Source organism: Lonchura striata, chromosome 4 (assembly GCF_046129695.1).
Source record: "Lonchura striata isolate bLonStr1 chromosome 4, bLonStr1.mat, whole genome shotgun sequence".
Taxonomy (NCBI): Eukaryota; Metazoa; Chordata; class Aves; order Passeriformes; family Estrildidae; genus Lonchura; species Lonchura striata.
Window position 1 is genome coordinate 64,449,926 of NC_134606.1, and position 25,261 is coordinate 64,475,186.

Below are 25,261 nucleotides of genomic sequence, written 5' to 3' on the forward strand. Positions count from 1 at the left end.
CATCAATCATCTAAAAAGAAAGCAAGCTTTAGATTTGACATGCACATTTAGATTTTTTTTGTCATGTATAAAAGAAAGGAGAAAAAATACACTATGACAGTTTATCTTCAACTGCACATCACTTGAACCTTGAGTGAAGACTGCATTATTGAAGAGAACCAGCTGAGGCAGTGCAGCTCCAGGTTCACACATTATCAGAACCTTCGACTGCTCATTAAAAGCAGAAAATAGTGTGGCTGCCTCTGCGAGGCAACAGCGCATTCTCCTGCTGTCATTGCCACTGTCAGAGCAAAACTGGAACCAAGCCATCCCATTCCATCACAAGCACCCTTACGCTGCAAAGGTGGAGCCCTGATCTCAGGAATGCCATTTGTGGCAGAGGTTTTCCATGGGTGATGTCACACAGCTCTCTGTCATGCCACACTGACACCTCTGTGATGTCACAAATCTCTCTGTGATGTCACATGGACATCCTTGTGATGTTACACTAATATCTGTGATGCCACACAGCTCTCTGTGATGTCACACAACCTCCTCTGACATCACAATGACATCTCTATGATGTCACACTGACACCTTTGTGACGTTGCACAGCTCTCTGTGGTAACACATGGGCATCTGTGGTGTCACACAGCTCTCTGTGATGTCACAATGCCATCTGTGATGTCACACAAGCTCCTGTGATGTTACACAGACCTCTCTGTGATGTCACGCTGACATCTCTCTGATGTCACACAAGTGTAACAAGAAAAGAAATAGCTGAAGGAAAATTAGCAGTATTTTATTTGTCCTGAATCTAAGAATTTAGAACCTTCAATTTTTACAAACATGATTTGATACTAACTATAGGCAATGAAGTTTTCCATCCCCAGTAAAGAAATGGATTTGGCCTGAACCACGGCTGCAGCACCCCCAAGGCTGTAACTGCTCTGCCAGGGGTTCTTCCATGGTCATGGCTCTCAGGTGCTCCAGCACGACCCCAGGCACAGGCACTGATGTTTCGAGGGCTACCTGCTGAGCATGGCCTAATCCACAGCCACAGAGGCTTCAGGTTTATCCCTGGGCCACAATCCCTTCTTGGCCATGGAAACAACCATGGCCACAGGTACTCTGAGAGATTCCTGCTTTGCCATGGGCTTATTCCCAGCCGCGGATGCCTGCGGGTGTCCTGCTCCTTTCTGGGCTCGTCCACAGGTCACAGATCCCTCAACTGGAGCTCACACCACTGGAGTTCCAGCAGCATAGAAACAGCAGCGATGTCCTGGCCTGGTCTCATGGATGATGGGAAGGCAAAGCAGGTTCTATTTCAGGGTTTTAAGTACAGTTTTGATCCTGTTCCTCGCAGAATACATCTGGAGCAGGTGTCCAGCTGTGAGACAAACAGAGACAGGGTGTGCTGGGTGAAGAATGGTGATGTACTGGTTTTCAAGGGGATAGGATCCATTTTCTTCCCAGGGAGCGGCAAAGAGCTGGGTTTGGATTCAGCACGGGAATGTGGTGGATAGCACACGGATGGCTTGGATGTTGCTGAGCGGGGCTTGCCCTCCTCAAGGACTTTGCAGTGGCACATTGGACAATCCATGTGCCGTGCTCTGCCAGCAAGGAGGTGAGACCATCAACATTCCCCTCCTCATCCCTGTGTCCTACGTAAAGAAGAATCTTCCACCCGCTCTGCTCCAGAGAGCAGGCAAGTGCCCCTAGGGAGCCCCCTCATCCCTCCTGGGGCACTGCGGAGGGCGGGGCCGAGGCAGGGCTGTGACTGCACAAAGGGGCAGAGCGCTGGCGTGAGGCAGGGCTGTGATGTCCCAGGGCTGTGCTGGCCGCAGCACTGTGACATCGCTGTGACATCACCGCGCTGTCGCTGTGTGAGACGGGCCAGCGCCCGCAGCTGCCAGTGCAGTCGCGACGGGACGTGCCGGAGCCATGGGTGACGGTGACGTCCTGCTGACCGTGCTTCTCCTGCTGCTGGCCGCCGTGGCTGTCTGGTGGGCCTTTGGCCACCGGCAACCGCGGGGCCGGCGGACACGGAGAGGGAAGTGGAGGAAGCGCCCCAGGGTCCAGCCCAGAGGCTCACGGAGGAAGCGAGGAGCCCCTGCGGCTCCCAGGTTCCCCAGGCCTCGGGCGACTCCTGGCAAGCGGCCACGTGCTCCCGCCAGCCCCCTGGGCAGCCCCTGCAGCTGCGGCCCCTGCCTGGCAGAGGCCCGGGAGCTGCAGGAACTGATGCTGCACCTCGGGGATGGCAACGGGACACGTGAGCCGCTCTATTCTGGGATGTGGCAGGCGTTGTGGAAAGAACTGGAGGAGCTGCAGAACCAAGGCCACCTGCCCTGCTGTGACTTAGCCAGCTCCTCCAGAAGCCTCCATCCCATCCAGAGGCTGCTCCCAGCAAGATTCTCCATCCCTGGGAGAGCCTCAAGGCCTGCAAGGATGGCACAGCAGGGGAGAGACATCACCATCCATGCAGGAAGCTCAGGCTCTCAGAGACCCTGCATCCTGCCAGGAGCCTCCTCTATCTCTGACAGCCTGCATCCCTTGCAGAGGCTCAGTGAGACCTGTCAGCCTGCGGAAAGAGCAGAGCCCGTGGACAGGTCTCCCAGCTCCCTTGGACTCTGGGACTTCAACAACACAGGCGCCATCCTGACCCTTGACGGGGCAAGGGAAAGCCCAGAAGTCCAACTGGGAGCCCAGACCGGTGCAGGGGAGCCTGCTCAGGAGCAGCTGGCGGGGCAGCAAGCGTCCTGGAGCCAGCAGTGGGCATCCCACAGCAACGAGGACAGCCAGGACGCTCTTCTGGTTCTGCCCGCCAGCAACAGCCCCAGCCTGGTGGTGGAGACGGGCCTCCAGACAGCACGGAGGTTCCTCCATCTGCAGGAAGCTGCCCCAAGACAGCCCTCGAGTGCAGCCAAGGCCTTTCTAGTAGCAGGTGAGATCTCCCGAGGAGCTGCCTGCGGCTCCCCCGGGGCTCTGGAGGGGCGCGGCCAGGCCAGGCCAGGGCCCCTGCGAGCAGCCTAGTCGCCGGCTGTTTCCAGTGCCTCCGACGGCACGGCTTGAAAAAGCCCTGTCTGCCTTGCAGCCGCTCCTGGCATCCCCCTGTGCCAAGGCTCGGGCTGCAGCCCCGGCCGTCGTCAGGAGCAGAGCCCAGCCCACGCCGCCGGGGACAGCGACGGTGCCGCCCTGCCCCGCTGCCCCGGGGCTGCCGCAGCCGCCTGTGCGCGCTGCCCCGGCCCGGCTCTGCCGCTCGCCAGCCCGGCGGCTGCAGGGCGGTGGCCGCTGCCCGGCGCGCAGCAGGAAGCAGGTGAGAGCGCGGCGGCCGCGGGGGCCCGGCCCGCTTCACTCGCGGGCACTTGCGGGGGGTTCTGGGCGCAAGGCTGATGGCTTCTCTCGGCCGCAGGGCAACAGAGGCAGCGGCAGGAGCTGTACCTGTGGGGCCCGCAGCTGGGCAGCGGCGGCTTCAGCACCGTCTACTCGGGCATCCGCCTCTCGGACGGGAGCCCGGTGAGTGGCCGCCACGGCCGGGCGGGGCAGGAGGGGCAGCGGCGGGGAGCGGCAGGGCTGGAGCTCAGCCCTCCTCTCTCCGTGGCTCGCAGGTGGCCATCAAACGCGTGGCCCGGGAGAGCGTCCTGCAGTGGGACGAGCTGGTGAGTGAACGGGGCCAGCGGGACAGAGCGGGGCGTGGCGGGCAGGGAGAATCCCGGGGCGGGCTCAGCGTGCGGAGCCGCAGCCCCGCGGGCCTGGGCACACCGGAGAGCGGAGCTGGGGCCGGGCAGCGGCAGCCCCGAGCATCCCCCGGGCGGGAGGAAGCGCAAGCGCCTGGGAGGCTGCGCCAGGGGGCACTGGGGCATCCCGGGCAGGGCGCAGCGCAGCCCCAGGGCTGCTGCAGCAGCAGCAGCAGCAGCAGCAGGCTGCTGCAGGCACTGACTTTCTCCTGCTCACAGCCCGACGGCACCCGCGTGCCCTTGGAGGTGGTGCTCATGGAGAAGGTGGGCTCTGGCTGCCAGAATATCATCCAGCTCCTCGATTGGTTTGAGCTGCCGGACAGCTTTGTGCTAGTGCTGGAGCGTCCGGAGGCATCGCAGGATCTCCTGCAGCTCCTGCAGGAGCAGGGCTGCCTGTGCGAGGAGCAGGCGCGCTGGCTTTTCTGCCAGGTGCTGGAGGCCGTGCGGCACTGCACCGCCTGCGGCGTCCTGCACCGGGACATCAAGCCAGAGAACCTCCTGGTGAACCCGGAGAGCGGCCACCTGAAGCTCATTGACTTCGGCTGCGGCACCTTCCTCCAGGAGCGGGCCTTCACGGGCTTTGCCGGTGAGCCCATGGCCTGGGCCCTGCTCCCGGTGCCAGGCACCGCACGGCCCCGTTCCCTCCTGGGCTGCGGGCTGCGTCCTTCAGCCGGCCGCCTTTAGGAACAGGGCGGATGCCGAGCCCCAGGAGCCGGCTGCCGGCCCGGCCGACAGAGGGGGGGCAAAAGCGGCTCCCGGCCCCTGGGCTCAGCAGGCCCACGAGGGCCAGGGCTGCTCCACTGGCCTTCTTGGCCTTGCGGAATGGTTTCGTGCCTTTGGCCAGCTGGCTGGGGGACGCGGGGTGGCCTCGGGGGGAAGCTGTGGCCACGGCTGCAGCCCCTGCCTCGGCCAGGAGGCCGGCGCCAGGCTCTGGAAGGCAGCAGCCTGCGCCCGGCCAGCGCCGCCTGTCTCCCCTAGGAACGCGCGTGTACAGCCCGCCCGAGTGGATCTGGCTCGGCTGCTACCACGGCCACGCGGCCACCATCTGGTCCCTGGGCGTGCTGCTGTACGTCATGGTCTGCGGGAGCCTCCCCTTCCAGGATGAGCCTGACATCGTGCTGGGCAAGCTCGTCTTCCGGCAGCAGCTCTCTCCAGGTGGGTGTCCGGCCTCAAGCCGGCGGGCTTTGGCAGCTGGCGGCGCGCAGCTCGGCGCGGCCCTCACCAGCTCCGCGGGACGTGGATCTGCCCTCCAGGGCCGGCCGCAGGAGGGGCCCGTGCCGACGGGGTCAGCGCGGCACGGGCGGCCGGAGGAGGCGGCCGTGTCCCGCCGTGCCGCTCTCCTGCGTGGGGCAGAGCCGGTCGGGAGCCCGGCACGGCCCAGAGCCCGGCACAACATGGCCCGGGCCCCGCGGGCGACGGGGGCAGCTGGGCAGGAGACTCTGCCGGTGACCGGCGCTTTCTGCCTTCTCTCCCCAGAGCTCCAGCACCTGATCCGATGGTGTTTGGCCAAGCACCCTGCGGACAGGCCGGAGCTGGAGGAGATCTCATGCCACCCTTGGGTGCGGGGCCGGCGCTTTTCATGCCTTGCCGGAGCCTCTGCAGCACCAACTTAGCGAGTCCCGCGCAGGACTGAGAAGCCGAAAAATAAAACAGCAAACCCATTGTGGTGTGTCAAGGGGCTGGTTCTTTTCAGCAACTTCAGCTAAAGAAACGTCTTGGGAAAAGGGGGGAATCAGAGTGCTGCCTTCAGCCTTTGTCAAGCTTTCCATGCCTGCCCTCCCGGCTGGTTCTTTATATCTTCCAGCTCAGGCCATAGTGCGGGTAGGAGGGGCTTTGCCCAGCCAAGAAATGCAGCAGTGGAACAACAGCTGCTCTTGCAAAGTGGCAGGGCTTCTTGGTGTCTCTTGAAGTGACACACAGGTCCATGTGTGCATTCCAGGGGTTATTTGGTTTCAGGGACAGAGACGTTCCTCTCTTAGCAGAACTCTGAGGAGAGCCAGAAGCTACAAAATATCATTTCAGGTTGAGCCCTGCTGAACTCTTTTTCTTTCTTCCTATGAAATGGGAGGCAGGGCTAGGCACTTGTCTGGGAATCTTGCCGAAGGAGCTGCTTCTCTGGGAATCTTGCCGAAGGAGCTGCTTCTCTCGGAATCCCGCAAAGAGAGAGCTGCTCTGTCTCCCAAAAAGGTACCACTTTATACCATAAAAGAGTGCTTGGCTTCCCCCTCTGGGTGGAGCATCTCAAATTGGGATGGTGTTACGTTACCGGGCCTGCAGTGAGCCAGTCAATGGCCCATTAACAAACGATTACCTCTTCGGAGCAAACCATCGTTCTTGCAAGAGATAATAAACCTGCCCAACCTCCAACAGATGGCAAATAGAATACAAGCTTATCTTACAAACCAGGACAACTACTTTATAGAGAGGTAGCAGTTGTAACCAATACTTAGTAGATTTTTTTTGTTGTTTTGATTTATACTATGGCAAGATGATAAAATATGTATTTGACATTACCTTGGAATGCAAATTTTTTAAAAATAATTTTAAGGGAAAATATATTGAAACTGGTTTGGATAGCATAATTTCAAAAAGCCAGTTTCAATACCTGTGCAGAAGCCACAAAGAAGATCTGCATCAATCATCTAAAAAGAAAGCAAGCTTTAGATTTGACATGCACATTTAGATTTTTTTTGTCATGTATAAAAGAAAGGAGAAAAAATACACTATGACAGTTTATCTTCAACTGCACATCACTTGAACCTTGAGTGAAGACTGCATTATTGAAGAGAACCAGCTGAGGCAGTGCAGCTCCAGGTTCACACATTATCAGAACCTTCGACTGCTCATTAAAAGCAGAAAATAGTGTGGCTGCCTCTGCGAGGCAACAGCGCATTCTCCTGCTGTCATTGCCACTGTCAGAGCAAAACTGGAACCAAGCCATCCCATTCCATCACAAGCACCCTTACGCTGCAAAGGTGGAGCCCTGATCTCAGGAATGCCATTTGTGGCAGAGGTTTTCCATGGGTGATGTCACACAGCTCTCTGTCATGCCACACTGACACCTCTGTGATGTCACAAATCTCTCTGTGATGTCACATGGACATCCTTGTGATGTTACACTAATATCTGTGATGCCACACAGCTCTCTGTGATGTCACACAACCTCCTCTGACATCACAATGACATCTCTATGATGTCACACTGACACCTTTGTGACGTTGCACAGCTCTCTGTGGTAACACATGGGCATCTGTGGTGTCACACAGCTCTCTGTGATGTCACAATGCCATCTGTGATGTCACACAAGCTCCTGTGATGTTACACAGACCTCTCTGTGATGTCACGCTGACATCTCTCTGATGTCACACAAGTGTAACAAGAAAAGAAATAGCTGAAGGAAAATTAGCAGTATTTTATTTGTCCTGAATCTAAGAATTTAGAACCTTCAATTTTTACAAACATGATTTGATACTAACTATAGGCAATGAAGTTTTCCATCCCCAGTAAAGAAATGGATTTGGCCTGAACCACGGCTGCAGCACCCCCAAGGCTGTAACTGCTCTGCCAGGGGTTCTTCCATGGTCATGGCTCTCAGGTGCTCCAGCACGACCCCAGGCACAGGCACTGATGTTTCGAGGGCTACCTGCTGAGCATGGCCTAATCCACAGCCACAGAGGCTTCAGGTTTATCCCTGGGCCACAATCCCTTCTTGGCCATGGAAACAACCATGGCCACAGGTACTCTGAGAGATTCCTGCTTTGCCATGGGCTTATTCCCAGCCGCGGATGCCTGCGGGTGTCCTGCTCCTTTCTGGGCTCGTCCACAGGTCACAGATCCCTCAACTGGAGCTCACACCACTGGAGTTCCAGCAGCATAGAAACAGCAGCGATGTCCTGGCCTGGTCTCATGGATGATGGGAAGGCAAAGCAGGTTCTATTTCAGGGTTTTAAGTACAGTTTTGATCCTGTTCCTCGCAGAATACATCTGGAGCAGGTGTCCAGCTGTGAGACAAACAGAGACAGGGTGTGCTGGGTGAAGAATGGTGATGTACTGGTTTTCAAGGGGATAGGATCCATTTTCTTCCCAGGGAGCGGCAAAGAGCTGGGTTTGGATTCAGCACGGGAATGTGGTGGATAGCACACGGATGGCTTGGATGTTGCTGAGCGGGGCTTGCCCTCCTCAAGGACTTTGCAGTGGCACATTGGACAATCCATGTGCCGTGCTCTGCCAGCAAGGAGGTGAGACCATCAACATTCCCCTCCTCATCCCTGTGTCCTACGTAAAGAAGAATCTTCCACCCGCTCTGCTCCAGAGAGCAGGCAAGTGCCCCTAGGGAGCCCCCTCATCCCTCCTGGGGCACTGCGGAGGGCGGGGCCGAGGCAGGGCTGTGACTGCACAAAGGGGCAGAGCGCTGGCGTGAGGCAGGGCTGTGATGTCCCAGGGCTGTGCTGGCCGCAGCACTGTGACATCGCTGTGACATCACCGCGCTGTCGCTGTGTTAGACGGGCCAGCGCCCGCAGCTGCCAGTGCAGTCGCGACGGGACGTGCCGGAGCCATGGGTGACGGTGACGTCCTGCTGACCGTGCTTCTCCTGCTGCTGGCCGCCGTGGCTGTCTGGTGGGCCTTTGGCCACCGGCAACCGCGGGGCCGGCGGACACGGAGAGGGAAGTGGAGGAAGCGCCCCAGGGTCCAGCCCAGAGGCTCACGGAGGAAGCGAGGAGCCCCTGCGGCTCCCAGGTTCCCCAGGCCTCGGGCGACTCCTGGCAAGCGGCCACGTGCTCCCGCCAGCCCCCTGGGCAGCCCCTGCAGCTGCGGCCCCTGCCTGGCAGAGGCCCGGGAGCTGCAGGAACTGATGCTGCACCTCGGGGATGGCAACGGGACACGTGAGCCGCTCTATTCTGGGATGTGGCAGGCATTGTGGAAAGAACTGGAGGAGCTGCAGAACCAAGGCCACCTGCCCTGCTGTGGCTTAGCCAGCTCCTCCAGAAGCCTCCATCCCATCCAGAGGCTGCTCCCAGCAAGATTCTCCATCCCTGGGAGAGCCTCAAGGCCTGCAAGGATGGCACAGCAGGGGAGAGACATCACCATCCATGCAGGAAGCTCAGGCTCTCAGAGACCCTGCATCCTGCCAGGAGCCTCCTCTATGTCTGACAGCCTCCATCCCTTGCAGAGGCTCAGTGAGACCTGTCAGCCTGAGGAAAGAGCAGAGCCCGTGGACAGGTCTCCCAGCTCCCTTGGACTCTGGGACTTCAACAACACAGGTGCCATCCTGACCCTTGACGTGGCAAGGGAAAGCCCAGAAGTCCAACTGGGAGCCCAGACCGGTGCAGGGGAGCCTGCTCAGGAGCAGCTGGCGGGGCAACAAGCGTCCTGCAGCCAGCAGTGGGCATCCCACAGCAGCCAGGACAGCCAGGACGCTCTTCTGGTTCTGCCCGCCAGCAACAGCCCCAGCCTGGTGGTGGAGACGGGCCTCCAGACAGCACGGAGGTTCCTCCATCTGCAGGAAGCTGCTCCAAGACAGCCCTCGAGTGCAGCCAAGGCCTTTCTAGTAGCAGGTGAGATCTCCCGAGGAGCTGCCTGCGGCTCCCCCGGGGCTCTGGAGGGGCGCGGCCAGGCCAGGCCAGGGCCCCTGCGAGCAGCCTAGTCGCCGGCTGTTTCCAGTGCCTCCGATGGCACGGCTTGAAAAAGCCCTGTCTGCCTTGCAGCCGCTCCCGGCATCCCCCTGTGCCAAGGCTCGGGCTGCAGCCCCGGCCGTCGTCAGGAGCAGAGCCCAGCCCACGCCGCCGGGGACAGCGACGGTGCCGCCCTGCCCCGCTGCCCCGGGGCTGCCGCAGCCGCCTGTGCGCGCTGCCCCGGCCCGGCTCTGCCGCTCGCCAGCCCGGCGGCTGCAGGGCGGTGGCCGCTGCCCGGCGCGCAGCAGGAAGCAGGTGAGAGCGCGGCGGCCGCGGGGGCCCGGCCCGCTTCACTCGCGGGCACTTGCGGGGGGTTCTGGGCGCAAGGCTGATGGCTTCTCTCGGCCGCAGGGCAACAGAGGCAGCGGCAGGAGCTGTACCTGTGGGGCCCGCAGCTGGGCAGCGGCGGCTTCAGCACCGTCTACTCGGGCATCCGCCTCTCGGACGGGAGCCCGGTGAGTGGCCGCCACGGCCGGGCGGGGCAGGAGGGGCAGCGGCGGGGAGCGGCAGGGCTGGAGCTCAGCCCTCCTCTCTCCGTGGCTCGCAGGTGGCCATCAAACGCGTGGCCCGGGAGAGCGTCCTGCAGTGGGACGAGCTGGTGAGTGAACGGGGCCAGCGGGACAGAGCGGGGCGTGGCGGGCAGGGAGAATCCCGGGGCGGGCTCAGCGTGCGGAGCCGCAGCCCCGCGGGCCTGGGCACACCGGAGAGCGGAGCTGGGGCCGGGCAGCGGCACCCCCGAGCATCCCCCGGGCGGGAGGAAGCGCAAGCGCCTGGGAGGCTGCGCCAGGGGGCACTGGGGCATCCCGGGCAGGGCGCAGCGCAGCCCCAGGGCTGCTGCAGCAGCAGCAGCAGCAGCAGCAGGCTGCTGCAGGCACTGACTTTCTCCTGCTCACAGCCCGACGGCACCCGCGTGCCCTTGGAGGTGGTGCTCATGGAGAAGGTGGGCTCTGGCTGCCAGAATATCATCCAGCTCCTCGATTGGTTTGAGCTGCCGGACAGCTTTGTGCTAGTGCTGGAGCGTCCGGAGGCATCGCAGGATCTCCTGCAGCTCCTGCAGGAGCAGGGCTGCCTGTGCGAGGAGCAGGCGCGCTGGCTTTTCTGCCAGGTGCTGGAGGCCGTGCGGCACTGCACCGCCTGCGGCGTCCTGCACCGGGACATCAAGCCAGAGAACCTCCTGGTGAACCCGGAGAGCGGCCACCTGAAGCTCATTGACTTCGGCTGCGGCACCTTCCTCCAGGAGCGGGCCTTCACGGGCTTTGCCGGTGAGCCCATGGCCTGGGCCCTGCTCCCGGTGCCAGGCACCGCACGGCCCCGTTCCCTCCTGGGCTGCGGGCTGCGTCCTTCAGCCGGCCGCCTTTAGGCACGGGGCGGATGCCGAGCCCCAGGAGCCGGCTGCCGGCCCGGCCGACAGAGGGGGGGCAAAAGCGGCTCCCGGCCCCTGGGCTCAGCAGGCCCACGAGGGCCAGGGCTGCTCCGCTGGCCTTCTTGGCCTTGCGGAATGGTTTCGTGCCTTTGGCCAGCTGGCTGGGGGATGCGGGGTGGCCTCGGGGGGAAGCTGTGGCCACGGCTGCAGCCCCTGCCTCGGCCAGGAGGCCGGCGCCAGGCTCTGGAAGGCAGCAGCCTGCGCCCGGCCAGCGCCGCCTGTCTCCCCTAGGAACGCGCGTGTACAGCCCGCCCGAGTGGATCTGGCTCGGCTGCTACCACGGCCACGCGGCCACCATCTGGTCCCTGGGCGTGCTGCTGTACGTCATGGTCTGCGGGAGCCTCCCCTTCCAGGATGAGCCTGACATCGTGCTGGGCAAGCTCGTCTTCCGGCAGCAGCTCTCTCCAGGTGGGTGTCCGGCCTCAAGCCGGCGGGCTTTGGCAGCCGGCGGCGCGCAGCTCGGCGCGGCCCTCACCAGCTCCGCGGGACGTGGATCTGCCCTCCAGGGCCGGCCGCAGGAGGGGCCCGTGCTGACGGGGTCAGCGCGGCACGGGCGGCCGGAGGAGGCGGCCGTGTCCCGCCGTGCCGCTCTCCCGCGTGGGGCAGAGCCGGTCGGGAGCCCGGCACGGCCCAGAGCCCGGCACAACATGGCCCGGGCCCCGCGGGCGACGGGGGCAGCTGGGCAGGAGACTCTGCCGGTGACTGGCGCTTTCTGCCTTCTCTCCCCAGAGCTCCAGCACCTGATCCGATGGTGTTTGGCCAAGCACCCTGCGGACAGGCCGGAGCTGGAGGAGATCTCATGCCACCCTTGGGTGCGGGGCCGGCGCTTTTGATGCCTTGCCGGAGCCTCTGCAGCACCAACTTAGCGAGTCCCACGCAGGACTGAGAAGCCGAAAAATAAAACAGCAAACCCATTGTGGTGTGTCAAGGGGCTGGTTCTTTTCAGCAACTTCAGCTAAAGAAACGTCTTGGGAAAAGGGGGGAATCAGAGTGCTGCCTTCAGCCTTTGTCAAGCTTTCCATGCCTGCCCTCCCGGCTGGTTCTTTATATCTTCCAGCTCAGGCCGTAGTGCGGGTGAGAGGGGCTTTGCCCAGCCAAGAAATGCAGCAGTGGAACAACAGCTGCTCTTGCAAAGTGGCAGGGCTTCTTGGTGTCTCTTGAAGTGACACACAGGTCCATGTGTGCATTCCAGGGGTTATTTGGTTTCAGGGACAGAGACGTTCCTCTCTTAGCAGAACTCTGAGGAGAGCCAGAAGCTACAAAATATCATTTCAGGTTGAGCCCTGCTGAACTCTTTTTCTTTCTTCCTATGAAATGGGAGGCAGGGCTAGGCACTTCTCTGGGAATCTTGCCGAAGGAGCTGCTTCTCTGGGAGTCACGCCGAAGGAGCTGCTTCTCTCGGAATCCCGCAAAGAGAGAGCTGCTCTGTCTCCCAAAAAGGTACCACTTTATACCATAAAAGAGTGCTTGGCTTCCCCCTCTGGGTGGAGCACCTCAAATTGGGATGGTGTTACGTTACCGGGCCTGCAGTGAGCCAGTCAATGGCCCATTAACAAACGATTACCTCTTCGGAGCAAACCATCGTTCTTGCAAGAGATAATAAACCTGCCCAACCTCCAACAGATGGCAAATAGAATACAAGCTTATTTTACAAACCAGGACAACTACTTTATAGAGAGGTAGCGGTTGTAACCAATACTTATTAGATTTTTTTTGTTGTTTCGATTTATACTATGGCAAGATGATAAAATATGTATTTGACATTACCTTGGAATGCAAATTTTTTAAAAATAATTTTAAGGGAAAATATATTGAAACTGGTTTGGATAGCATAATTTCAAAAAGCCAGTTTCAATACCTGTGCAGAAGCCACGAAGAAGATCTGCATCAATCATCTAAAAAGAAAGCAAGCTTTAGATTTGACATGCACATTTAGATTTTTTTTGTCATGTATAAAAGAAAGGAGAAAAAATACACTATGACAGTTTATCTTCAACTGCACATCACTTGAACCTTGAGTGAAGACTCTGCATTATTGAAGAGAACCAGCTGAGGCAGTGCAGCTCCAGGTTCACACATTATCAGAACCTTCGACTGCTCATTAAAAGCAGAAAATCGTGTGGCTGCCTCTGCGAGGCAACAGCGCATTCTCCTGCTGTCATTGCCACTGTCAGAGCAAAACTGGAACCAAGCCATCCCATTCCATCACAAGCACCCTTACGCTGCAAAGGTGGAGCCCTGATCTCAGGAATGCCATTTGTGGCAGAGGTTTTCCATGGGTGATGTCACACAGCTCTCTGTCATGCCACACAGACACCTCTGTGATGTCACAAATCTCTCTGTGATGTCACATGGACATCCTTGTGATGTTACACTAATATCTGTGATGCCACACAGCTCTCTGTGATGTCACACAACCTCCTCTGACATCACAATGACATCTCTATGATGTCACACTGACACCTTTGTGACGTTGCACAGCTCTCTGTGGTAACACATGGGCATCTGTGGTGTCACACAGCTCTCTGTGATGTCACAATGACATCTGTGATGTCACACAAGCTCCTGTGATGTTACACAGACCTCTCTGCGATGTCACGCTGACATCTCTCTGATGTCACACAAGTGTAACAAGAAAAGAAATAGCTGAAGGAAAATTAGCAGTATTTTATTTGTCCTGAATCTAAGAATTTAGGACCTTCAATTTTTACAAACATGATTTGATACTAACTATAGGCAATGAAGTTTTCCATCCCCACTAAAGAAATGGATTTGGCCTGAACCACGGCTGCAGCACCCCCAAGGCTGTAACTGCTCTGCCAGGGGTTCTTCCATGGTCATGGCTCTCAGGTGCTCCAGCACGACCCCAGGCACAGGCACTGATGTTTCGAGGGCTACCTGCTGAGCATGGCCTAATCCACAGCCACAGAGGTTTCAGGTTTATCCCTGGGCCACAATCCCTTCTTGGCCATGGAAACAACCATGGCCACAGGTACTCTGAGAGATTCCTGCTCTGCCATGGACTTATTCCCAGCCGCGGATGCCTGCGGGTGTCCTGCTCCTGTCTGGGCTCATCCACAGGTCACAGATCCCTCAACTGGAGCTAACACCACTGGAGTTCCAGCAGCACAGAAACAGCAGCGATGTCCTGGCCTGGTCTCATGGATGATGGGAAGGCAAAGCAGGTTCTATTTCAGGGTTTCAAATACAGTTTTGATCCTGTTCCTCGCAGAATACATCTGGAGCAGGTGTCCAGCTGTGAGACAAACAGAGACAGGGTGTGCTGGGTGAAGAATGGTGATGTACTGGTTTTCAAGGGGATAGGATCCATTTTCTTCCCAGGGAGCGGCAAAGAGCTGGGTTTGGATTCAGCACGGGAATGTGGTGGATAGCACACGGATGGCTTGGATGTTGCTGAGCGGGGCTTGCCCTCCTCAAGGACTTTGCAGTGGCACATTGGACAATCCATGTCCCGTGCTCTGCCAGCAAGGAGGTGAGACCATCAACATTCCCCTCCTCATCCCTGTGTCCTACGTAAAGAAGAATCTTCCACCCGCTCTGCTCCAGAGAGCTGGCAAGTGCCCCTAGGGAGCCCCCTCATCCCTCCTGGGGCACTGCGGAGGGCGGGGCCGAGGCAGGGCTGTGACTGCACAAAGGGGCAGAGCGCTGGCGTGAGGCAGGGCTGTGATGTCCCAGGGCTGTGCTGGCCGCAGCACTGTGACATCGCTGTGACATCACCGCGCTGTGGCTGTGTGAGACGGGCCAGCGCCCGCAGCTGCCAGTGCAGTCGCGACGGGACGTGCCGGAGCCATGGGTGACGGTGACGTCCTGCTGACCGTGCTTCTCCTGCTGCTGGCCGCCGTGGCTGTCTGGTGGGCCTTTGGCCACCGGCAACCGCGGGGCCGGCGGACACGGAGAGGGAAGTGGAGGAAGCGCCCCAGGGTCCAGCCCAGAGGCTCACGGAGGAAGCGAGGAGCCCCTGCGGCTCCCAGGTTCCCCAGGCCTCGGGCGACTCCTGGCAAGCGGCCACGTGCTCCCGCCAGCCCCCTGGGCAGCCCCTGCAGCTGCGGCCCCTGCCTGGCAGAGGCCCGGGAGCTGCAGGAACTGATGCTGCACCTCGGGGATGGCAACGGGACACGTGAGCCGCTCTATTCTGGGATGTGGCAGGCATTGTGGAAAGAACTGGAGGAGCTGCAGAACCAAGGCCACCTGCCCTGCTGTGACTTAGCCAGCTCCTCCAGAAGCCTCCATCCCATCCAGAGGCTGCTCCCAGCAAGATTCTCCATCCCTGGGAGAGCCTCAAGGCCTGCAAGGATGGCACAGCAGGGGAGAGACATCACCATCCATGCAGGAAGCTCAGGCTCTCAGAGACCCTGCATCCTGCCAGGAGCCTCCTCTATGTCTGACAGCCTCCATCCCTTGCAGAGGCTCAGTGAGACCTGTCAGCCTGCGGAAAGAGCAGAGCCCGTGGACAGGTCTCCCAGCTCCCTTGGACTCTGGGACTTCAACAACACAGGTGCCATCCTGACCCTTGACGTGGCAAGGGAAAGCCCAGAAGTCCAACTGGGAGCCCAGCCCGATGCAGGGGAGCCTGCTCAGGAGCAGCTGGCAGGGCAGCAAGCGTCCTGGAGCCAGCAGTGGGCATCCCACAGCAGCCAGGACAGCCAGGACGCTCTTCTGGTTCTGCCCGCCAGCAACAGCCCCAGCCTGGTGGTGGAGACGGGCCTCCAGACAGCACGGAGGTTCCTCCATCTGCAGGAAGCTGCTCCAAGACAGCCTTCGAGTGCAGCCAAGGCCTTTCTAGTAGCAGGTGAGATCTCCCGAGGAGCTGCCTGCGGCTCCCCCGGGGCTCTGGAGGGGCGCGGCCAGGCCAGGCCAGGGCCCCTGCGAGCAGCCTAGTCGCCGGCTGTTTCCAGTGCCTCCGACGGCACGGCTTGAAAAAGCCCTGTCTGCCTTGCAGCCGCTCCTGGCATCCCCCTGTGCCAAGGCTCGGGCTGCAGCCCCGGCCGTCGTCAGGAGCAGAGCCCAGCCCACGCCGCCGGGGACAGCGACGGTGCCGCCCTGCCCCGCTGCCCCGGGGCTGCCGCAGCCGCCTGTGCGCGCTGCCCCGGCCCGGCTCTGCCGCTCGCCAGCCCGGCGGCTGCAGGGCGGTGGCCGCTGCCCGGCGCGCAGCAGGAAGCAGGTGAGAGCGCGGCGGCCGCGGGGGCCCGGCCCGCTTCACTCGCGGGCACTTGCGGGGGGTTCTGGGCGCAAGGCTGATGGCTTCTCTCGGCCGCAGGGCAACAGAGGCAGCGGCAGGAGCTGTACCTGTGGGGCCCGCAGCTGGGCAGCGGCGGCTTCAGCACCGTCTACTCGGGCATCCGCCTCTCGGACGGGAGCCCGGTGAGTGGCCGCCACGGCCGGGCGGGGCAGGAGGGGCAGCGGCGGGGAGCGGCAGGGCTGGAGCTCAGCCCTCCTCTCTCCGTGGCTCGCAGGTGGCCATCAAACGCGTGGCCCGGGAGAGCGTCCTGCAGTGGGACGAGCTGGTGAGTGAACGGGGCCAGCGGGACAGAGCGGGGCGTGGCGGGCAGGGAGAATCCCGGGGCGGGCTCAGCGTGCGGAGCCGCAGCCCCGCGGGCCTGGGCACACCGGAGAGCGGAGCTGGGGCCGGGCAGCGGCAGCCCCGAGCATCCCCCGGGCGGGAGGAAGCGCAAGCGCCTGGGAGGCTGCGCCAGGGGGCACTGGGGCATCCCGGGCAGGGCGCAGCGCAGCCCCAGGGCTGCTGCAGCAGCAGCAGCAGCAGCAGCAGCAGGCTGCTGCAGGCACTGACTTTCTCCTGCTCACAGCCCGACGGCACCCGCGTGCCCTTGGAGGTGGTGCTCATGGAGAAGGTGGGCTCTGGCTGCCAGAATATCATCCAGCTCCTCGATTGGTTTGAGCTGCCGGACAGCTTTGTGCTAGTGCTGGAGCGTCCGGAGGCATCGCAGGATCTCCTGCAGTTCCTGCAGGAGCAGGGCTGCCTGTGCGAGGAGCAGGCGCGCTGGCTTTTCTGCCAGGTGCTGGAGGCCGTGCGGCACTGCACCGCCTGCGGCGTCCTGCACCGGGACATCAAGCCAGAGAACCTCCTGGTGAACCCGGAGAGCGGCCACCTGAAGCTCATTGACTTTGGCTGCGGCACCTTCCTCCAGGAGCGGGCCTTCACGGGCTTTGCCGGTGAGCCCATGGCCTGGGCCCTGCTCCCGGTGCCAGGCACCGCACGGCCCCGTTCCCTCCTGGGCTGCGGGCTGCGTCCTTCAGCCGGCCGCCTTTAGGCACGGGGCGGATGCCGAGCCCCAGGAGCCGGCTGCCGGCCCTGCCGACAGAGGGGAGGCAAAAGTGGCTCCCGGCCCCTGGGCTCAGCAGGCCCACGAGGGCCTGGGCTGCTCCGCTGGCCTTCTTGGCCTTGCGGAATGGTTTCGTGCCTTTGGCCAGCTGGCTGGGGGACGCGGGGTGGCCTCGGGGGGAAGCTGTGGCCACGGCTGCAGCCCCTGCCTCGGCCAGGAGGCCAGCGCCAGGCTCTGGAAGGCAGCAGCCTGCGCCCGGCCAGCGCCGCCTGTCTCCCCTAGGAACGCGCGTGTACAGCCCGCCCGAGTGGATCTGGCTCGGCTGCTACCACGGCCACGCGGCCACCATCTGGTCCCTGGGCGTGCTGCTGTACGTCATGGTCTGCGGGAGCCTCCCCTTCCAGGATGAGCCTGACATCGTGCTGGGCAAGCTCATCTTCCGGCAGCAGCTCTCTCCAGGTGGGTGTCCGGCCTCAAGCCGGCGGGCTTTGGCAGCTGGCGGCGCGCAGCTCGGCGCGGCCCTCACCAGCTCCGCGGGACGTGGATCTGCCCTCCAGGGCCGGCCGCAGGAGGGGCCCGTGCCGACGGGGTCAGCACGGCACGGGCGGCCGGAGGAGGCGGCCGTGTCCCGCTGTGCCGCTCTCCCGCGTGGGGCAGAGCCGGTCGGGAGCCCGGCACGGCCCAGAGCCCGACACAACATGGCCCGGGCCCCGCGGGCGACGGGGGCAGCTGGGCAGGAGACTCTGCCGGTGACTGGCGCTTTCTGCCTTCTCTCCCCAGAGCTCCAGCACCTGATCCGATGGTGTTTGGCCAAGCACCCTGCGGACAGGCCGGAGCTGGAGGAGATCTCATGCCACCCTTGGGTGCGGGGCCGGCATTTTTGATGCCTTGCCGGAGCCTCTGCAGCACCAACTTAGCGAGTCCCACGCAGGACTGAGAACCCGAAAAATAAAACAGCAAACCCATTGCGGTGTGTCAAGGGGCTGGTTCTTCTCAGCAACTTCAGCTAAAGAAACGTCTTGGGCAAGGGGGGAATCAGAGTGCTGCCTTCAGCCTTTGTCAAGCTTTCCATGCCTGCCCTCCCAGCTGGTTCTTTGTATCTTCAAGCTCAGGCCCTAGTGCGGGTGAGAGGGGCTTTGCCCAGCCAAGAAATGCAGCAGTGGAACAACAGCTGCTCTTGCAAAGTGGCAGGGCTTCTTGGTGTCTCTTGAAGTGACACACAGGTCCATGTGTGCATTCCAGGGGTTATTTGGTTTCAGGGACAGAGACGTTCCTCTCTTAGCAGAACTCTGAGGAGAGCCAGAAGCTACAAAATATCATTTCAGGTTGAGCCCTGCTGAACTCTTTTTCTTTCTTCCTATGAAATGGGAGGCAGGGCTAGGCACTTCTCTGGGAATCTTGCCGAAGGAGCTGCTTCTCTCGGAATCCCGCAAAGAGAGAGCTGCTCTGTCTCCCAAAAAGGTACCACTTTATACCATAAAAGAGTGCTTGGCTTCCCCCTCTGGGTGGAGCATCTCAAATTGGGATGGTGTTACATTACCGTGCCTGCAGTGAGCCAGTCAATGGCCCATTAACAAACGATTACCTCTTCGGAGCAAACCATCGTTCTTGCAAGAGATAATAAACCTGCCCAACCTCCAACAGATGGCAAATAGAATACAAGCTTATCTTACAAACCAGGACAACTACTTTATAGAGAGGTAGCGGTTGTAACCAATACTTATTAGATTTTTTTTGTTGTTTCGATTTATACTATGGCAAGATGATAAAATATGTATTTGACATTACCTTGGAATGCAAAGTTTTTAAAAATAATTTTAAGGGAAAATATATTGAAACTGGTTTGGATAGCATAATTTCAAAAAGCCAGTTTCAATACCTGTGCAGTAGCCACAAAGAAGATCTGCATCAATCATCTAAAAAGAAAGCAAGCTTTAGATTTGACATGCACATTTAGATTTTTTTTGTCATGTATAAAAGAAAGTAGAAAAAATACACTATGACAGTTTATCTTCAACTGCACATCACTTGAACCTTGAGTGAAGACTCTGCATTATTGAAGAGAACCAGCTGAGGCAGTGCAGCTCCAGGTTCACACATTATCAGAACCTTCGACTGCTCATTAAAAGCAGAAAATCGTGTGGCTGCCTCTGCGAGGCAACAGCGCATTCTCCTGCTGTCATTGCCACTGTCAGAGCAAAACTGGAACCAAGCAATCCCATTCCATCACAAGCACCCTTACGCTGCAAAGGTGGAGCCCTGATCTCAGGAATGCCATTTGTGGCAGAGGTTTTCCATGGGTGATGTCACACAGCTCTCTGTCATGCCACACTGACACCTCTGTGATGTCACAAATCTCTCTGTGATGTCACATGGACATCCTTGTGATGTTACACTAATATCTGTGATGCCACACAGCTCTCTGTGATGTCACACAACCTCCTCTGACATCACAATGACATCTCTATGATGTCACACTGACACCTTGCACAGCTCTCTGTGGTAACACATGGGCATCTGTGGTGTCACACAGCTCTCTGTGATGTCACACTGACATCTCTGTGACATCACACAGCTTTTTGTGATGTCACACAGACACCTCTGTGATGTCACAATGCCATCTGTGATGTCACACAAGCTCCTGTGATGTTACACAGACCTCTCTGTGATGTCATGCTGACATCTCTCTGATGTCACACAAGTGTAACAAGAAAAGAAATAGCTGAAGGAAAATTAGCAGTATTTTATTTGTCCTGAATCTAAGAATTTAGAACCTTCAATTTTTACAAACATGATTTGATACTAACTATAGGCAATGAAGTTTTCCATCCCCAGTAAAGAAAAGGATTTGGCCTGAACCACGGCTGCAGCACCCCCAAGGCTGTAACTGCTCTGCCAGGGGTTCTTCCATGGTCATGGCTCTCAGGTGCTCCAGCACGACCCCAGGCACAGGCACTGATGTTTCGAGGGCTTCCTGCTGAGCATGGCCTAATCCACAGCCACAGAGGCTTCAGGTTTATCCCTGGGCCACAATCCCTTCTTGGCCATGGAAACAACCTTGGCCACAGGTACTCTGAGAGATTCCTGCTCTGCCATGGGCTTATTCCCAGCCGCGGATGCCTGCGGGTGTCCTGCTCCTTTCTGGGCTCATCCACAGGTCACAGATCCCTCAACTGGAGCTCACACCACTGGAGTTCCAGCAGCACAGAAACAGCAGCGATGTCCTGGCCTGGTCTCATGGATGATGGGAAGGCAAAGCAGGTTCTATTTCAGGGTTTTAAGTGCAGTTTTGATCCTGTTCCTCGCAGAATACATCTGGAGGAGGTGTCCAGCTGTGAGACAAACAGAGACAGGGTGTGCTGGGTGAAGAATGGTGATGTACTGGTTTTCAAGGGGATAGGATCCATTTTCTTCCCAGGGAGCGGCAAAGAGCTGGGTTTGGATTCAGCACGGGAATGTGGTAGATAGCACACGGATGGCTTGGATGTTGCTGAGTGGGGCTTGCCCTCCTCAAGGACTTTGCAGTGGCACATTGGACAATCCATGTGCCGTGCTCTGCCAGCAAGGAGGTGAGACCATCAACATTCCCCTCCTCATCCCTGTGTCCTACGTAAAGAAGAATCTTCCACCCGCTCTGCTCCAGAGAGCTGGCAAGTGCCCCTAGGGAGCCCCCTCATCCCTCCTGGGGCACTGCGGAGGGCGGGGCCGAGGCAGGGCTGTGACTGCACAAAGGGGCAGAGCGCTGGCGTGAGGCAGGGCTGTGATGTCCCAGGGCTGTGCTGGCCGCAGCACTGTGACATCGCTGTGACATCACCGCGCTGTGGCTGTGTGAGACGGGCCAGCGCCCGCAGCTGCCAGTGCAGTCGCGACGGGACGTGCCGGAGCCATGGGTGACGGTGACGTCCTGCTGACCGTGCTTCTCCTGCTGCTGGCCGCCGTGGCTGTCTGGTGGGCCTTTGGCCACCGGCAACCGCGGGGCCGGCGGACACGGAGAGGGAAGTGGAGGAAGCGCCCCAGGGTCCAGCCCAGAGGCTCACGGAGGAAGCGAGGAGCCCCTGCGGCTCCCAGGTTCCCCAGGCCTCGGGCGACTCCTGGCAAGCGGCCACGTGCTCCCGCCAGCCCCCTGGGCAGCCCCTGCAGCTGCGGCCCCTGCCTGGCAGAGGCCCGGGAGCTGCGGGAACTGATGCTGCACCTCGGGGATGGCAACGGGACACGTGAGCCGCTCTATTCTGGGATGTGGCAGGCGTTGTGGAAAGAACTGGAGGAGCTGCAGAACCAAGGCCACCTGCCCTGCTGTGGCTTAGCCAGCTCCTCCAGAAGCCTCCATCCCATCCAGAGGCTGCTCCCAGCAAGATTCTCCATCCCTGGGAGAGCCTCAAGGCCTGCAAGGATGGCACAGCAGGGGAGAGACATCACCATCCATGCAGGAAGCTCAGGCTGTCTGAGACCCTGCATCCTGCCAGGAGCCTCTGCTATCTCTGACAGCCTCCATCCCTTGCAGAGGCTCAGTGAGACCTGTCAGCCTGCAGAAGGAGCAGAGCCCGTGGACAGGTCTCCCAGCTCCCTTGGACTCTGGGACTTCAACAACACAGGTGCCATCCTGACCCTTGACGTGGCAAGGGAAAGCCCAGAAGTCCAACTGGGAGCCCAGACCGGTGCAGGGGAGCCTGCTCAGGAGCAGCTGGCGGGGCAGCAAGCGTCCTGCAGCCAGCAGTGGGCATCCCACAGCAGCCAGGACAGCCAGGACGCTCTTCTGGTTCTGCCCGCCAGCAACAGCCCCAGCCTGGTGGTGGAGACGAGCCTCCAGACAGCACGGAGGTTCCTCCATCTGCAGGAAGCTGCTCCAAGACAGCCCTCGAGTGCAGCCAAGGCCTTTCTAGTAGCAGGTGAGATCTCCCGAGGAGCTGCCTGCGGCTCCCCCGGGGCTCTGGAGGGGCGCGGCCAGGCCAGGCCAGGGCCCCTGCGAGCAGCCTAGTCGCCGGCTGTTTCCAGTGCCTCCGACGGCACGGCTTGAAAAAGCCCTGTCTGCCTTGCAGCCGCTCCTGGGATCCCCCTGTGCCAAGGCTCGGGCTGCAGCCCCGGCCGTCGTCAGGAGCAGAGCCCAGCCCACGCCGCCGGGGACAGCGACGGTGCCGCCCTGCCCCGCTGCCCCGGGGCTGCCGCAGCCGCCTGTGCGCGCTGCCCCGGCCCGGCTCTGCCGCTCGCCAGCCCGGCGGCTGCAGGGCGGTGGCCGCTGCCCGGCGCGCAGCAGGAAGCAGGTGAGAGCGCGGCGGCCGCGGGGGCCCGGCCCGCTTCACTCGCGGGCACTTGCGGGGGGTTCTGGGCGCAAGGCTGATGGCTTCTCTCGGCCGCAGGGCAACAGAGGCAGCGGCAGGAGCTGTACCTGTGGGGCCCGCAGCTGGGCAGCGGCGGCTTCAGCACCGTCTACTCGGGCATCCGCCTCTCGGACGGGAGCCCGGTGAGTGGCCGCCACGGCCGGGCGGGGCAGGAGGGGCAGCGGCGGGGAGCGGCAGGGCTGGAGCTCAGCCCTCCTCTCTCCGTGGCTCGCAGGTGGCCATCAAACGCGTGGCCCGGGAGAGCGTCCTGCAGTGGGACGAGCTGGTGAGTGAACGGGGCCAGCGGGACAGAGCGGGGCGTGGCGGGCAGGGAGAATCCCGGGGCGGGCTCAGCGTGCGGAGCCGCAGCCCCGCGGGCCTGGGCACACCGGAGAGCGGAGCTGGGGCCGGGCAGCGGCAGCCCCGAGCATCCCCCGGGCGGGAGGAAGCGCAAGCGCCTGGGAGGCTGCGCCAGGGGGCACTGGGGCATCCCGGGCAGGGCGCAGCGCAGCCCCAGGGCTGCTGCAGCAGCAGCAGCAGCAGCAGCAGCAGGCTGCTGCAGGCACTGACTTTCTCCTGCTCACAGCCCGACGGCACCCGCGTGCCCTTGGAGGTGGTGCTCATGGAGAAGGTGGGCTCTGGCTGCCAGAATATCATCCAGCTCCTCGATTGGTTTGAGCTGCCGGACAGCTTTGTGCTAGTGCTGGAGCGTCCGGAGGCATCGCAGGATCTCCTGCAGTTCCTGCAGGAGCAGGGCTGCCTGTGCGAGGAGCAGGCGCGCTGGCTTTTCTGCCAGGTGCTGGAGGCCGTGCGGCACTGCACCGCCTGCGGCGTCCTGCACCGGGACATCAAGCCAGAGAACCTCCTGGTGAACCCGGAGAGCGGCCACCTGAAGCTCATTGACTTCGGCTGCGGCACCTTCCTCCAGGAGCGGGCCTTCACGGGCTTTGCCGGTGAGCCCATGGCCTGGGCCCTGCTCCCGGTGCCAGGCACCGCACGGCCCCATTCCCTCCTGGGCTGCGGGCTGCGTCCTTCAGCCGGCCGCCTTTAGGAACGGGGCGGATGCCGAGACCCAGGAGCCGGCTGCCGGCCCTGCCGACAGAGGGGGGGCAAAAGCGGCTCCCGGCCCCTGGGCTCAGCGGGCCCACGAGGGCCTGGGCTGCTCCGCTGGCCTTCTTGGCCTTGCGGAATGGTTTCGTGCCTTTGGCCAGCTGGCTGGGGGACGCGGGGTGGCCTCGGGGGGAAGCTGTGGCCACGGCTGCAGCCCCTGCCTCGGCCAGGAGGCCGCCGCCAGGCTCTGGAAGGCAGCAGCCTGCGCCCGGCCAGCGCCGCCTGTCTCCCCTAGGAACGCGCGTGTACAGCCCGCCCGAGTGGATCTGGCTCGGCTGCTACCACGGCCACGCGGCCACCATCTGGTCCCTGGGCGTGCTGCTCTACGTCATGGTCTGCGGGAGCCTCCCCTTCCAGGATGAGCCTGACATCGTGCTGGGCAAGCTCGTCTTCCGGCAGCAGCTCTCTCCAGGTGGGTGTCCGGCCTCAAGCCGGCGGGCTTTGGCAGCTGGCGGCGCGCAGCTCGGCGCGGCCCTCACCAGCTCCGCGGGACGTGGATCTGCCCTCCAGGGCCGGCCGCAGGAGGGGCCCGTGCCGACGGGGTCAGCGCGGCACGGGCGGCCAGAGGAGGCGGCCGTGTCCCGCCGTGCCGCTCTCCCGCGTGGGGCAGAGCCGGTCGGGAGCCCGGCACGGCCCAGAGCCCGGCACAACATGGCCCGGGCCCCGCGGGCGACGGGGGCAGCTGGGCAGGAGACTCTGCCGGTGACCGGCACTTTCTGCCTTCTCTCCCCAGAGCTCCAGCACCTGATCCGATGGTGTTTGGCCAAGCACCCTGCGGACAGGCCGGAGCTGGAGGAGATCTCATGCCACCCTTGGGTGCGGGGACGGCATTTTTGATGCCTTGCCGGAGCCTCTGCAGCACCAACTTAGCGAGTCCCACGCAGGACTGAGAACCCGAAAAATAAAACAGCAAACCCATTGCGGTGTGTCAAGGGGCTGGTTCTTTTCAGCAACTTCAGCTAAAGAAACGTCTTGGGCAAGGGGGGAATCAGAGTGCTGCCTTCAGCCTTTGTCAAGCTTTCCATGCCTGCCCTCCCGGCTGGTTCTTTATATCTTCCAGCTCAGGCCGTAGTGCGGGTAGGAGGGGCTTTGCCTAGCCAAGAAATGCGGCAGTGGAACAACAGCTGCTCTTGCAAAGTGGCAGGGCTTCTTGGTGTCTCTTGAAGTGACACACAGGTCCATGTGTGCATTCCAGGGGTTATTTGGTTTCAGGGACAGAGACGTTCCTCTCTTAGCAGAACTCTGAGGAGAGCCAGAAGCTACAAAATATCATTTCAGGTTGAGCCCTGCTGAACTCTTTTTCTTTCTTCCTATGAAATGGGAGGCAGGGCTAGGCAGTTCTCTGGGACTCTCGCTGAAGGAGCTGCTTCTCTCGGAATCCCGCAAAGAGAGAGCTGCTCTGTCTCCCAAAAAGGTACCACTTTATACCATAAAAGAGTGCTTGGCTTCCCCCTCTGGGTGGAGCACCTCAAATTGGGATGGTGTTACGTTACCGGGCCTGCAGTGAGCCAGTCAATGGCCCATTAACAAACGATTACCTCTTCGGAGCAAACCATCGTTCTTGCAAGAGATAATAAACCTGCCCAACCTCCAACAGATGGCAAATAGAATACAAGCTTATTTTACAAACCAGGACAACTACTTTATAGAGAGGTAGCGGTTGTAACCAATACTTATTAGATTTTTTTTGTTGTTTCGATTTATACTATGGCAAGATGATAAA

At 60.7% G+C, this 25,261-nt stretch overlaps 4 protein-coding genes across 4 annotated transcripts; all 4 read left to right on the plus strand.

Annotated features, from left to right (window-relative positions):
• The first annotated feature begins 1,095 nt into the window (after positions 1-1,095).
• Positions 1,096-5,329, plus strand: LOC144246158 (serine/threonine-protein kinase pim-1-like). Its single transcript, XM_077782616.1, has 8 exons — positions 1,096-1,105; positions 1,195-1,415; positions 2,539-2,836; positions 3,392-3,495; positions 3,588-3,638; positions 3,936-4,302; positions 4,695-4,871; positions 5,193-5,329. The coding sequence occupies exons 1-8, from the start codon at positions 1,096-1,098 to the stop codon at positions 5,327-5,329; spliced, it is 1,365 nt and encodes a 454-aa protein (XP_077638742.1).
• A 2,114-nt stretch (positions 5,330-7,443) lies between these two features.
• LOC144246159 (serine/threonine-protein kinase pim-1-like) lies at positions 7,444-13,918 on the plus strand. Its single transcript, XM_077782617.1, has 9 exons — positions 7,444-7,453; positions 7,543-7,763; positions 8,219-8,281; positions 8,887-8,977; positions 9,740-9,843; positions 9,936-9,986; positions 10,284-10,650; positions 11,043-11,219; positions 13,893-13,918. Exons 1-9 carry the CDS (start codon positions 7,444-7,446, stop codon positions 13,916-13,918), a joined length of 1,110 nt encoding a protein of 369 aa, XP_077638743.1.
• A 36-nt stretch (positions 13,919-13,954) lies between these two features.
• On the plus strand, positions 13,955-18,071 carry LOC144246160 (serine/threonine-protein kinase pim-1-like). Its single transcript, XM_077782618.1, has 8 exons — positions 13,955-14,113; positions 15,237-15,286; positions 15,506-15,621; positions 16,090-16,193; positions 16,286-16,336; positions 16,637-17,003; positions 17,396-17,572; positions 17,894-18,071. Exons 1-8 carry the CDS (start codon positions 13,955-13,957, stop codon positions 17,995-17,997), a joined length of 1,128 nt encoding a protein of 375 aa, XP_077638744.1. The 3' UTR covers positions 17,998-18,071.
• A 2,928-nt stretch (positions 18,072-20,999) lies between these two features.
• LOC144246161 (serine/threonine-protein kinase pim-1-like) lies at positions 21,000-24,390 on the plus strand. The gene is made up of 6 exons (XM_077782619.1): positions 21,000-21,009; positions 22,468-22,571; positions 22,664-22,714; positions 23,015-23,381; positions 23,774-23,950; positions 24,272-24,390. The coding sequence occupies exons 1-6, from the start codon at positions 21,000-21,002 to the stop codon at positions 24,373-24,375; spliced, it is 813 nt and encodes a 270-aa protein (XP_077638745.1). The 3' UTR covers positions 24,376-24,390.
• The last annotated feature ends 871 nt before the right edge of the window (positions 24,391-25,261 follow it).